This window comes from Geotrypetes seraphini, chromosome 2, assembly GCF_902459505.1.
Source record: "Geotrypetes seraphini chromosome 2, aGeoSer1.1, whole genome shotgun sequence".
Taxonomy (NCBI): Eukaryota; Metazoa; Chordata; class Amphibia; order Gymnophiona; family Dermophiidae; genus Geotrypetes; species Geotrypetes seraphini.
The window spans coordinates 309,885,359-309,899,993 of NC_047085.1; the positions used below are offsets into that span (position 1 = coordinate 309,885,359).

General features: G+C 39.6%; 1 protein-coding gene across 5 annotated transcripts in view; it reads right to left on the reverse strand.

Moving 5' to 3' along the window:
- The window catches only part of NPHP3 (nephrocystin 3), a 267,264-nt gene that overhangs the window by 228,099 nt on the left and 24,530 nt on the right, over positions 1–14,635 (reverse strand). For all 5 annotated transcript variants that reach the window (XR_004538010.1, XM_033929971.1, XM_033929970.1 and 2 more), the window contains exons 6-9: positions 13,358–13,491; positions 8,365–8,525; positions 4,808–4,958; positions 2,142–2,216 (exon numbers count right to left, since the gene is read on the reverse strand). Coding sequence is in view for 4 of the 5 variants with exons in the window: in XM_033929971.1 (XP_033785862.1) it covers positions 2,142–2,216; positions 4,808–4,958; positions 8,365–8,525; positions 13,358–13,491 (521 nt within the window). In the remaining variant the exon portion in view is untranslated. The remainder of the gene's footprint in view (positions 1–2,141; positions 2,217–4,807; positions 4,959–8,364; positions 8,526–13,357; positions 13,492–14,635) is intronic.

The window sequence follows — 14,635 nt, forward strand, 5'->3', positions numbered from 1 at the left end:
AATGAAACTTAATTTCTAATGGCATTTTCATTCTTTTCTGGTACAGCTTGGTTTTGCTTCATTAGATGCACGTTTATTAGCTAAGACAAACAGTAAGTAAGGGTAATAGTTGGCAAACTACCAGGCACATTAGTTGTCAGGGAGTTACTGTCATGAAAGTGAAAGGAAAGGAAAGATTGCGTGAAGGCTGGAGAGGATGGCAGCATGAAGCAAGAGAGAGACTGGGCGAAGGCTAGGGGCAGAAATGCTGAGAGAGTGAGAGATTAGGTGAAGGCTAAGGGATATGAGCAAGAGGAGAGATGCTAGGGGGTGGGGGGGGATGCATGTCTGGTTGAGAGAGACACTGGTGTGGACTGCAAAGGAAGCAATGCCCTTGTCTTGCAATTTGATTTAAGTTGCGCCTTTGATCTAGTGGACCACACCAAATTGTTAGAAGTTTTGGACTCGATCGGAATACGTGACAAGGTCCAAGAATGGTTTCGGGGATTTCTTCTGTCACGTTCTTATCAAGTACATGTGGAGAATGTGACCTCAGAGAAATAGAAAAATCCATGTGGTGTTCCACAGGGTTCGTCACTTTCTCTTCTCATCTTTAATGTTTATCTTTCCTCACTTGGAACTAGGTTGGAAAATTTGGGGTTGGAAAATTTTCTAGTTATGCAGATGATATCACAATCATCATACCATGTGCATCAATTATCTCAAATATCATTCATATCATAGAAAAAATATTTAGTGTGATGGAAGATTGGATGTTAGAATTTAGACTTAAAGTTAATTCTGATAAAACAAAATTTTTTTTTCGTGTCTCCATTATCCTATTCAATCAACAATAAAAATTTTAGGGGTTACTTTGGATCAGAATCTTACCATGTGGAGCCAGTTAGATATAGCAGTCTGTAAGGGCTTCATTCAGTATGTTGTGGAAAGTCCGTACACTCAGAAATTATTTTGATTTTCAGCTTTTAGGATTCTTGGTTCTCAGTCATTTGGATTATTGTAATACTAAGAAAAATCTAATGACATTACGAATAATCCAAAACACTGCAGTTAGGCTCATTTATTGACTAAGGAAATATGACCACATCATACATTGCTATCGTGAACTGCACTGGTTGCCTGTGGAGGCATGAATTTTTTTTAAATTGGGATGACTTTATTATAAAGTACTGATGGGTCTGGCCCCTTCCTACATGATAAGACTTGTTTTGTTATTCCTCTACATACTATTCACGTACTACTAAAGCTTTCTTTGTTCTTCCACCATTCAAGGGCTGTAGGTATAAAAGATATCATGATAAAACTCTCTCTTTTCAGATTGCATTATGGGACAAAAATTTTAAGCGGCTCTTATCTTCATCTATTTCTTATCTTCACTATAGGAAACAACTTAAGACTTTCTTGTTCTCTAAGTTTCTTGATTCTTAATATTAATATATTCATCTTTTTGAATTATGTCTTGTAGCTAATCTTTTGTAAACCATATTGAACTTTACGGTAACTGCGGTTTAGAAATAAATTCTTATGTTATGATATGATATGTGAGGCAATTGCATTTTTGCTTCACCAATCAAGGGGGTGCTGTCACACAGGTGACAGCATGCTTTGGGAAAGAGTTTGCTGGCTTCTGCCAGTGATTTGCAAAGGGACTGATTTAGTAAAGTTTCTTTGCCCATAGATACAGAATGGAAAAACAGCCTTAATAAATCACTTTAAAAAAAGCTACTGCTGATCTGTTAGAGGATATCCTCCCCCCATTTTTTTTTTAAATTGAGGACAATGTTGGAGAGGTGGGGAAAGAGATACAATGGAGGCTTCATTTACTGGCTCCTAAACTTTTCAGCTGTTTCCTAGAATTAATGAAAATTTGTCGAGGTCTGCCCAGTTACAGAAGTTGCTGACCAGCTTCAAAAGCAGAACAAACAGCCTTTTCAGCCACTGTTTTGATGCTGGCCACATCCCTGATCTCTGTTCCCAACTGATAACTATTTTCATAATGATAAAATACCTGAACCCCCCTCCCTTAAATTGTGAACACACTGGGGCATAAAAAACACCTGCATGTTGTATAATAAATGTAAGCGGCTTTGGTTGTCCTACCGAACGGTGGTAAATCAAATCCATAACTCTTTACCCTTTACCTGTTTAATGATCTTTTCCACATGGCTGTAGGTTTTAAATGCTCCTTCCTCAGGTTCTCCATCATGGTCTATGATCTAAAATGGAAGTGTCAGCAAAACATTCATTCATTAAACAATCCTAACAACTCTTAGATGTATAAGGTACAAGGCTAATTTTCAAAACAATTTGTGCAGATAAAAAGTATTTTATCTGTGTAAATTAGCTATCTGAAAACTGGCTACCCTTAATGCAAAGAAGAGTACACTGTCCGGGTTCATAAACAGATATCTTATCCCTTACACCTCTTCCAGATCACTCCAATCAGCTTCACAACATCTCCTATGTATTCCATCTATAAATCATATCAACACAATGTGCACATCTATATTTTCTGTAACATCACCCTCCCTATGGAACGCCAGCCCTTTAATTAAGGGAAGAAACGTCCTTGACTCGATTTAAATCAAAATTAAAGACATTCTTATTCAACGACACCTTCAGCAAATAATCATCCTATTAATAATAATAATAATTTTTATTCTTATATACCGCCAAAGCCATGGTAGTTTGAGGCGGTTTACAACAAGAAGAGCTGGAAAATCAGCGAAGAATAATTACAGTGGTATCATCACGTACAAGTGGAGAGGGAGGATACAAGTTGAGTGGGAGTAAGACAGAGTGAAAGACACAGAGGTGTCATGTACGGTAAATGTAGGAAATTTACATGGTACGGCATTAAGAGATCTTGGTTAAGGACGCCCTGTGAGCTTCTCTCATTTTTATCCCTTACCTTCTATTTTTTACCTTATTTGCTACTTTTCTCTTCTCTAATGTAGTTCTGTCCTTTACCTATTGTACCCGTCTTGTTTGTCTGAGTGTTATTTAAATCCTATGAAAATTGTATATGTCTAAACCAAAATTTTATTTACACCGCTTAGAAACTTTGTATAGGCGGTTTAACAAATTTTTAAATAAACTTGGAAACATACTGTTCCACACACTGGAGGAGCCAAACAAACCATTCTCTAGTCCCACCTTGAAGCCCTCTACTTGCTGATGCTTTGTTGAGAAAAATATTGCTGGCCTACCCCATTCTGCTGCCTATGGCATGTGCATTTTTCACCATATGGAGAAAGGCATTTCCAGGGCCATGTAAGTTGAGGAAGGAAAAGTATGCATGTACACGATATGCTCAATCTTCAGATATAACTTTCCAGCAAACTTCTACCTACACAAAATATTAATTTCTACCAGTAACAATTTTTAAAATGAAAGTATGTGCATACCTTCCATTTGAAAACTGATGCAAAGCCCACAAATTAAAAGTATTTGCGTTCTTTTCCCTAGTACGGACAGTTTGAAAATTGCTCCAAAAATCTGCATCCCTCATGCCAGAGTTGTTCTATACTAGTCAAGAAGAGCATCAGTCATATAAGTCTGCTATTGGCATGTACAATTGTACATCAAACTGCTCTCAATAATCAACCTTCCCCCACAACAGGGGATAAATATCTCCGACTCCAACCCCAGCTGGCTTAGAAAACATGCCAAGCCTGCAAAGTTGCAACTGAGCCATGACATCTGTTCAGTGGTGTTCTTTTTATGGCAAGAGGTGTAAAGGTCCAGTCAAGAGCAGAAAAGAAATCTGGTTTTCAGGATATCCCTAATCAATATGCATCTCTTAATAATAAGGAAGCTACTACTGCACAAATACTTTCACATTTAAAATTACAAATCATATAATCATTATAAGTTAATATTGAAATAATTTTTTTTAATATTACAAATATGAATATAAACACTTCATATCACATTTAGTACCAACAAATCCCCCACCCCTCTCTTCACTTTCCCATGCAAGTCTCGATTCACAGTCCTCCAAATACCAGTTCGTAAACACCCTTTGTGTTTTTTGGATGGTTTTCCAGCAGCTGTCTCTCTTCCTAGATAGATTGATAAGGCTGGGTTGACCATGACCCACTGTCTCGAGTCCACTGCTGAATATTATATTCTCGCTGCATGGCAGTCTGTTATTCCAGCTCTACATAGAACTGTGTTTCGCAATAAAAGCATCGCCAGAGGCTTCTAGCTGGACGGGGCTCCAATTCCACTTTACACATTATAATTGCACATTTTTATCATAATGCAGTAACATGGGAGAAGTTACTGAACGGAGCTCCAGACCTAACTTCGATATTCACCTCCTTGCACAGGAACTGACAGAATCAAAAAGCATGATTTTTATTTGCATGCACTGCTCAATTGCATTCAAATTCCTCTCACACATATTCTTGAAGGGTTACTTGAAAACTAGTGCTGTTTGCAGTCCTCATGGACTGACTTTGGACACCCCTGCGCTATGATGAAGTGAAATCCTTGTGGCAGAGAATTCTGCTGCTAGAGAACAGCCCGCAACACAGATCAGATATCCTCTGCACAAGATCAGAGGATCTACTGAAGCTGACAACTACTCTAGCAACAATGTCCTTTACTTAAGGGGCCATTGCTTTTGGAACATGGAATCTGAGTAAAAATAAACATAACTTCTAGTCATTTTTCAATCTTTTTCTTGGTTGCCATGCTGCCTGTTTAGATAAAACAGATGCCAAGTCCAGGCAGCAGTTTAACACAGATATTCTATTTTCTACACACATTAGTCATAAAACAGCTTCTACCTGTAGCTGACCTTAGTTTTGTTGGTTTTATTCATGTCCCATTCCAATAGCTGCTGCACAAGATCTGAGCTGGGTTCTCCATCCTTCATTCTGTGATAAATTAGTCGGGGTTTTGCTTCAATGTTTTTAAAGAAAGCTTCCCTGTAGTCCTCCACCAAACAGCTAAATCAGAAATTCTTATTTAGATTGTCAGAATGCGATTGTTACAGTAGTTAGTCTCCCCTCTGCTAGCAACATGTAGTAACATTCCCCTCACGGCCCACACCTCCTTGCAATATTCCAGCTACCCCAAACTTTTATTGTTAAGCACTATCCCCCTGCTATTCAGTGTTATTTAATCAGTCAGGAGCCATTTCTGGCCATTGAAATAGCATTTGGCCAGCTAACTGCTAATATTCATGAGGAGATAGCCGGTTATTTCCTGTGAATATTCACAGTTAGAAGCTAGCCAACTATGTCAGGAATATTTAAGCACTGGCTAGCTAAGTTTAGCAGCTAAATCAGGCTGCAAAAATATCAAGCCTTTCTTTGGCCACTATTAACGTAACCAGCCAACACTGAATATAGACTTAGCTGGTTAACATTGGCCAAAAAACCCTCAGACAAGGGTCTGCAAAGACAAATTGGCCTTCATACCATGAGTGTTTTTAAACAGTTGACTGTATTTAATAAACTCTACTTTATCCCAGGTTGATGTGTTTGGTTCCTTCCCCACTTTCTCTCTACTGTGTATGTGACATGGAGTTGTCTAATATTCTCCTCCAAATAATAAGTTATAGACCAACAACCCTACTGTATATGGATTGGTGCAGGATTGAGCTGATCGGCACAACTCAGTTTTGCATTCTATATTATTTTATTTTAATGCAATGCTGGGTATTTTCTATGAAGGAAAAAATACCTCAAGCGTCCACAGCTTGTTATTAGAACTTGTCTTGGCAAGTCAACTTAATGCGGGCTATCACTTGTCTAAACCCTCTTTTTTAGCTATTTTTAAAGTTTAATATTTGTATACTTCTTTATTATCTTATTTTGTATTCGTCTATATGCATTTGTGTTCATATATATATATCCCTTATAGGAACCTTTAACCTTTAATGAAAAATTGTACTTAGCTTGGGATTTTACTTAGGTAGATAATAAAGCAAGAAAATATATACATGAAAAAATATATAAAAGGAAAAAAACATATAAATGTAAGAAAGATAGTGACAAGCAATGGTTCCTTACAAGATGTCTAGGTGCTAACATTAAAAACATGGAGTTGTCTGCCTTGTTGTTGGGTTTTTTTTGGTCTTTTTAAAGGCTACATATTTCTATGCTTTTTTGTCATGTCTTTGGAAGAACTATTTCTAGTTGGTGGTTTATGAAGTATAAAATCAGTTTTGCCTTGAGTTTGCTTTAGGAGTAAATGCAGAACTACTATCAGTTGGTGTATTGCCTGTGTATTACTGTTATATAATTGTTTTACATTCATAAACCACCAATGACTGTTATATTATATAGACCTTGCATAAGTCATTCAATAATCACCAAATGTATTCCAATACAGCATTGTGTTTACTTTTAAGTCAGGCAGTTAGCATACATTCAGCATAGAGTATCCCAGGGATCCTCAGACTACCACCCAAGTAGCATAACTCAATGTGGTTTCATTCCTCATCGAGCCCGGTAGAATTGATACTCATCACTTATTAATATTTTTATTGTTAAGACATTTGTATCCGTTTTGTCTTTGCGAGCTCTATTCGCAATGCAATATGGGAATGACGTCAATAGGGGTTCCCTATTTCAAAGCATTGTGAGAACACCACTGTCATATTTGGCTATACAGCGGCAGTTTTGATAGGCAGAGCAGTTATGCTATTGCGGTAAGAGTACATGGTATGTTATACATTTTTTACATATTTTGTGACAGGCTTTTGGGAGTAACTATAGGTATCTCTCTTTGACTTTAGTATCACCGACTCTGAGGAAGAATTATGAAACGCATTGGTGAGGGGACGAACTAATATAAAAGCTAAGCCATAAAGAAGTTTGTTTACACTTGTTTCACTTTTCCGCATCAAGTTAAGAAACATGCTATAGAGCAGTGGTCTCAAACTCAAATCCTTTGCAGGGCCACATTTTGGATTTGTAGGTACTTGGAGGGCCTCAGAAAAAAATAGTTAATGTCTTATTAAAGAAATGACAATTTTGCATGAAGTAAAACTCTTTATAGTTTATAAATCTTTCCTTTTGGCTAAGTCTTAATAATAATATTGTAATTAATAGCTAAAGAGGCATATGATCAAGAAACTGTTTTATTTTACTTTTGTGATTATGATAAACATACCGAGGGCCTCAAAATAGTACCTGATGGGCCGCATGTGGCCCCCAGGCCGCGAGTTTGAGACAACTGCTATAGAGAAATAATAAGAATAACAATAAGTACATTAATAAGTGATAAGAGTATCATTTCTACCGGGATTGATGAGTAATGAAACCACATTGAGTTACCTTGATAAAGACATTTCAAAACATGGCCATGTCAGGTATTTGACTTATGGATCAATAAAGACCATCTAGCATTGATAGCATTATAGTCTGCAAAACTGTCCTGAAATCTTCAGGAAGAAGCAAAGGTTTGACTCCATAAATGGCTATAAAGAAACTACTGCTGCAGTAAGCAAATAAACAGCTAAAAATTGACCTACAAAGTTTGGATATTAAGATATCCCTGGTAAAATAAAAAGAGGGCCACATGATAACAAATGATGCTTTTGTGCACTCATACAATTGTACTGGTCAAAGGTGATTTCCTGAATTCAGGAGATAACTGGTATGCATAAAAGTTTACCTGTAATAGGTTTCTCTTTGTAGACAGCAGGATTAATCAGGCAAGTGGGTGACAGCTTTTATTGGCACCAGGATAGTACAGTTCTCCCAGTGCTGAGAACTTGCATAACTTTCTGAGCAAGAGCAGCCCTTCTTATACATAGTAGTCTGCTCAGTTCTTTTAGTTAGTTACCTAGCTCAAGAAGGAATGATAATTCTAATAGAGTAGGGAGGGACTGTGTAGTATCTTTGATTTCTATAGCTCAGGAGAGATAGGAAGAAGGATAAGGAGTGCTGAAGTGTGCCAAGGGAGAGGCTGATTAGGAATGGGGGGAGGGGCATCGGTGAGGCCGAAACAGGTTAAGAGACAGAAGCAAAGACTGTGGAAGGGAAAGAGGTCTCCCAGCACTGGGGATAGGGACAGTGGCTGGTACCTGCCTTTCCATGCATGGAAAGATTGGCTAGGAGAGTGAGCAGAGAAGAATTAGCTACAGCAGGCTGAAAATCTCCATTTTAAAATTGCTCCCCATTGGCAGATCTGATTTCTTGGCCTTATTTCATGCAGTTACTATGCTTCCCTTATCTCTTTGACATAATACCAGGGAAACTTATCTCTACCAATGTATCAAAAACCAGCATACAGTAAAGGTTTTTCATAAATAAAACAGTTATCCTATAGGAAGATATGTGCAGTAACTCAAAAATGACTAGCCTGTTATCACTAGTGAATATCATAGCTTTCAAAACCTACCTGGGCAATAATACATTGATGAATAAAATGACCAAGGAACTTTTTTCAATTTCCCATTTCCGAACAGATTCATAATGGTTTATATCCTCCAATGGAAAATGAACAGTCTGAAAGAAGTAACCCATCGCCTCACACATTATTTGAAGCTTTGGAGAGTAATTCTGAAAGAAAAGTATATTCAGAAGGTATTTTCCCATGAAACTGAATTGCTTTTATGGTCATCTCATTTTCAGCTGAGCTGAGAAAAACTGGATAATGTAGAGTGCTTTTCTTGTAAGCTACAATACCGCACCAGAGTCTCTTAACATTTGAAACCACTGTTGAAAGCATAAGCATAAAATATGTTTGAGGAGTTAGTTGTGATTGTTGACTGCCTGGTGGGCAGATTGTGCTTGTATTTATGATATGTTTTTAGTTTCTACTCTGTTGTAACCTTTTATAACCCAATAAAGCTTTTCAATTAAAAAAAAAATGTTTGAGGGACCTTGTATAAGGTTAAGATATTGGAAATGTTAATAGTGACCCACCAAGGTCAGAAGAACATGGACAATCTAGCAACATATCTGTAAAACAGTGGCGCAGCCATGGGGGCAGGGCGCCCTACTTTAGGCTCAGGCCCACTCCAGAACTTCAGCACCCCTTTACCTTTGCTGGTGGGGATGCTGAGGCCCCACCAGCCAAATACTGTAAATACAGCGTCACCATTCCCCTCCTCCTTGCACTACTTCATTAAAGCACAAGTCAGTGCATGCCTTCAGCTGCCGACGCTGGGACTTCTCATGCATGAAGTCTGACACATTGGGGGGGGGGGGGGGGGTAGGGAGGGAGAGGAGGAAAGAGCAATGTATTCCCCCACCTCAGTCCACCCCTGGGTGCCCCCGCTCTAAAAGTGGATCTTTCTCATTCTAGTCTACAACACGAACCACACTTACAGCAAAAAACAAACATCATCTCATTTTAGTGTCATCTATTAGAAGAACCAAAGAACCACACACAGTTGATAATTTAAGCATTATTACCAATTGTATGAGCACTGGTATCTATAAAATGGTCATAAGAACGTAAAAATAGCCATACTGGATCAGACCAATAGTCCATTTAGTCCAGCATCCTGTTTCCAAAGTAGCCAATTCAGGTCACAAATACCTGGCAGAAACCAAATAGTATCAAAAGTCTATACTACCAATCCCAGGGCAAGCAGTGGCTTCCCCATGTCTCTCAATAGCAAACTGTGGACTTTTCCTCCAGGAATGTGTCCAAACCTTTTTTAAACCCAGCTACGCTAACTGTTGTTACCCCATCTGATCTAAGCTGATATTATGAAGCCCTTGAAACTATCAGATTCCGCATCTCAACTTCATATATACAGTTTTGCTCTATATTCCCTTTCTCTTTCTACCTTCGCCACTCTTGAAAAGGTGAGCAGGCATTACAGAGGAGAACCAGGAGAAACATTACTCTATTCATGGGACTATAAATGAGTGCATATTCACTGTCCCCTATGGCAGCCCTGCCCCCTCCCCCATGGTTTCCCTTTCAAAACACAGTTCTGTAGTGGGGAATGTGAGCAGGGTCTGCCTCACCATCCCAACTTTTCTTAGCACTCCATCCATGTATGTCTCACATTGATAAAACTAAGAACATAAGAATTGTCCTACTGGGTCAGACCAAGGGTTCCTCTAGAGCCCAATATCCTGCTTCCAACAGTGGACATGCCAGGTCACAAATACAGTATCTGGCAGAATCCCAAAAGGTAACAAGATTCTATGCTGCTTAACCTCAGGGATAGGGCAAAAAGAAATGCAGGGGTAACTTGTTCAAATGAAAATTACTATCGAGTGACTAAAGAGGTCAATAGAACAAAAAATAAAGTCACCACTGATTCATCAATACACTTAGAAAACTTATTTTATGTTTAGAACTCTGCTCAGAGACATGAAGGCTGATTACTCGGCCTCACCTACCAATCATTGCAGTGTTCAAAAAAAGATTATTAATTTAAAGTACTTATTAATGCGCTAGCCAAAAAGCTATGCTGAACATATAAATGCTTTCATGAGGTTTATAATGATGAAAGAAAACTTAACTTTGAATAGTGACTGGTTCCGACGTGCACGTTTCGTGGCTGCGTCAGGGAACCGACAATACAGCTGGATTTAGAGCTGGTAGTGAAGTCACATGCAATTGAAAAGCTAGGTCTCTCAGAAAAATATTTCTTCTCAAATGTCTCAAATATCTCAAATGTCTCAAATGAGACATTTGAGAAGAAATATTTTTCTGAGAGACCTAGCTTTTCAATTGCATGTGACTTCACTACCAGCTCTAAATCCAGCTGTATTGTCGGTTCCCTGACGCAGCCACGAAACGTGCACGTCGGAACCAGTCACTATTCAAAGTTAAGTTTTCTTTCATCATTATAAACCTCATGAAAGCATTTATATGTTCAGCATAGCTTTTTGGCTAGCGCATTAATAAGTACTTTAAATTAATAATCTTTTTTTGAACACTGCAATGATTGGTAGGTGAGGCCGAGTAATCAGCCTTCATGTCTCTGAGCAGAGTTCTAAACATAAAATAAGTTTTCTAAGTGTATTGATGAATCAGTGGTGACTTTATTTTTTGTTCTATTAACCTCAGGGATAAGCTTGACAATGGTTTCCTTGAGGGTTGTGTAAAGTGGCTACAAAATAAGTAACCCAAATACTAATGCCACTTGAATTTTTATTTTGTTTTTATATCTGCTCTGTGCAATCTATCACTTTTACCCTGTACATGCATTAAATAAATGTGAGTGTAAAGTGCTCAGTTACCATTGCTAATACAGTTCTGACCAGGATAGTTTAGGAACCATAGAAACATAGAAGATGACGGCAGAAAAGGGCTACAGCCCATCAAGTCTGCCCACTCTGCTTACCCACCCCCTGTCTATGCCCTAATGACCCAATTTCCTTATCTTGACCCTCGTAGGGATCCCACATGGGTATCCCATTTATTCTTAAAGTCTGGCACGCTGTCTGCCTCGATCACCTGCACTGGAAGCTTGTTCCAATGATCAACCACTCTCTCTGTGAAGAAATATTTTCTGGTGTCGCCATGAAATTTTCCGCCCCTGAGTTTGAGCGGGTGCCCTCTTGTGGCCGAGGGTCCCTTGAGAAAGAAAATATCATCTTCCACTTCGACACGTCCCGTGAGGTACTTAAATGTTTCCTCAAGAGTGTAGAGCTGCAATTTGTTCAGTCTCTCTTCGTACGCGAGACCCTTGAGCCCCGAGATCATCCTGGTGGCCGTCCGTTGAACCGATTCAATTCTGCGCACATCTTTACTGTAATGTGGCCTCCAGAATTGCACACAGTACTCCAGATGAGGTCTCACCATGGCCCTGTACAATGGCATTATGACTTCAGGCTTTCGGCTGACGAAACTTCTATTGATACAACCCAATATCTGCCTTGCCTTAGATGAAGCCTTCTCCACTTGATTGGCAGTTTTCATTGCACTTTACCATTCCTTTCCTTCCATTCATTTATACGCTGAAAAATCTATACGCAAAAGTCTATGGCTCAGTGCTATTGGTATCCTACAAATCAGTTTCACACACTGTTCAAACAAGTTAATGCTGGAACTTGTCTTGCAGATCTACTGACGCACCAAGATTGGAGTCCCTGGAGTGGCTTCTGGCCAAAGAATAATTCCTCCCAGGCATTGCTCTCCCTGATGACGATTATGAAACCCAGCTTGGGTCGGAGGGCAGTAACAAATTAAACTTGATTTATGAAGGTTTATTGCAACAACGGCAATTGCAAGTTATTTTAAATTAGCACTGGATTGACACCTAAAAGATTATTTATCTAAATAAGAAAACAATTCATAAAAAAATTAAAGAATATTGGTGTAGAAGCCAGAGTCCATCACAAGTGAAATTCCTGTAGTTGTGGCATCCATTACACACATCTGGCAAACATAGGAGCACTCAAAGCAGATATCAAGGGATGAACTAAGAATAAGACAGCTTGCCACACAATCCCACCCTCAAGGTTCAGTTAGGAAAGCTCTACCTCAAGGTCAAGTATATTTAGTAGTACCAAAATAATGGATTAACTGAGCCTCTCTGCCACAGATGTATAACTAAAGATAACCGTATAGCACATGAACCATTCATCAAAGAGTAACCAACATAAGCAATGTGAAAAGCTATTCATACAATCAGGAAGAGAAGATCAACTTGTAGTCAATATACCAAAGTACAAGATCTATCGTGCCACATTCAGTAAATGGTGGCCAAATATATTTATTTATTCATTCATTCCGCCCATCCTCCTAAAAGAGCCCAGAACAGGTTATAAATCAACATACACAATATGAGACAGTAGTAGGATAATATAAACACACAGTTTTACATAGATTCAGATTGGTTTTCATAGTTGCAGAATTGAACATCCTTTCAAGAATCAGTCTAAAACAGTTACATCCACATTTGAAGACATTATTTATATAAAAAGATAAGATTTTACTTATAGGCGCTAACTCATATTCTAAAAAGGGCACTCTGTGCCAAGAGTCCATTATAAAATAGTGCTTAGCACTGATTACCGTGCCCAGCGTTTGGCACAAGGACTTTTGCCTTCTGAAACCTGGTATAAATCATGATGCCGAAGTTGGGTGTGTAGCCAAGGAATTCTTTAACACTGTGTTTATATATTTGGAATGCCCTAACCCACCCATGCCCTTCCCATGGGCATACCCCCTTTTGGTTAGTGTGCAAGATACTTTGGGCGCTCAACATTATAGACTATTGCATAGGCAGATACACATTTAAATCCAAATTAATAGTAATTAATGTCAATAACTGATTGTTAATGGCTTCTTAACTAATTAATTTGCTTGTGTATCTGCCCTACACACCCAAATTTGGGTGACCTTTATAGCATTCGAGAGTAATATATTCAGCTGCATTTGAGGGCATCTGTAATGTAGACAGGTGATTACTGCTCACCTGGAGGAAAATGTCCACTTCTGATTGGGTTTCGCAAGTATTCATCAGGTAACACCGTATTGTGTTACTCCACAGAGATGGTGAAAACAATGGTGTGACCTGTAGCAGGCTGGCAACAGCGGTATCCCAGTCATCTGCAAAGAACAGAGCAAAATTACAAAAGATTAGGTTCTTTCCTTTGCTAATCTTCTTTCTTGTAAATCCACTCTATTCCTGGACAAGTGGGTAGTCAGCATCTGTGCTTACACAATGAGTTTGACTAGTGACTGGTTATGTGTTTTGGAGGGGTCTGTGCCCCTCCAGGATCCCTGTGGCTATACTTTGATCAAGGTGGTGTTCCTCCCTCTTGCATCCATTTCAATCTGTCCCACTGTTCCCTTTCCACCACAATATTTCTCCCTCTCATCTGTACCTCACTCTCCCTATGACCAAAAATTCTCCTTTCTTCCATTCCCTTGTACACAACCATCTCTTTCCCTCCCTTCCTCTCTCCCAAGTCCATGCCTTCTGTGTCCAAAAACGCATTCCCTCCCCACCTCAGCATCTCTTTCTCTCCCTTCCTCTCTCCCAAGTTCATGCCTTCTGTATCCAAAAACGCATTCCCTCCCTCACCTCAACATCTCTTTTCCTCCCTTCCTCTATCCTCTTTCCCAAGTTCATGCTCTGTGTCCAAAAAATGCACTCCCTCTCCCACCTCAGCATCTCTTTCCCTCCCTTCCTCCATCCTCTTTCCCAAGTTCATGCCTTGTGTCCAAAAACGCACTCCCTCCACCCACCTCAGCATCTCTTTCCCTCCCCTTCTCCATCCTCTTTCCCAAGTTCATGCCTTGTGTCCAAAAACGCACTCCCTCCCCCCCTTTTGTGTTCCACCTCCCAGCCCTCATCTGCAAGCAAATTACCAGCAAAATGGAGCTCGAGCCGCGAGGCTCATCTTCTATTTCCTGCCTGCACTGCCCCAGCACACATAGCCGACTGGAAGTCTTCCCCGATGTCCGCGCTGACATCAGGGAAGACTTCTGGTCGGCTGTGTGCTGCAGCAGAGCAGGTAGGAAAAAGAAGACGAGCCTCGTGGCTTGAGTTGCATCAAATCCCGCAGGATCCTCGTGACCCTACGAGGCATCCCCACAGGTTCCCCGCGACCCTAGGGGGCATCCCCATAGGATTTCCGTCATCCCCGTTCCCGTGCAGCTTTCTAATTCAGAGGGCAGTCCTGAGGTAAGAGGGGAGGGTCAAAAATATGTAAATGAAGCTTCCCACATGAGATCTTGCAAGATGGGA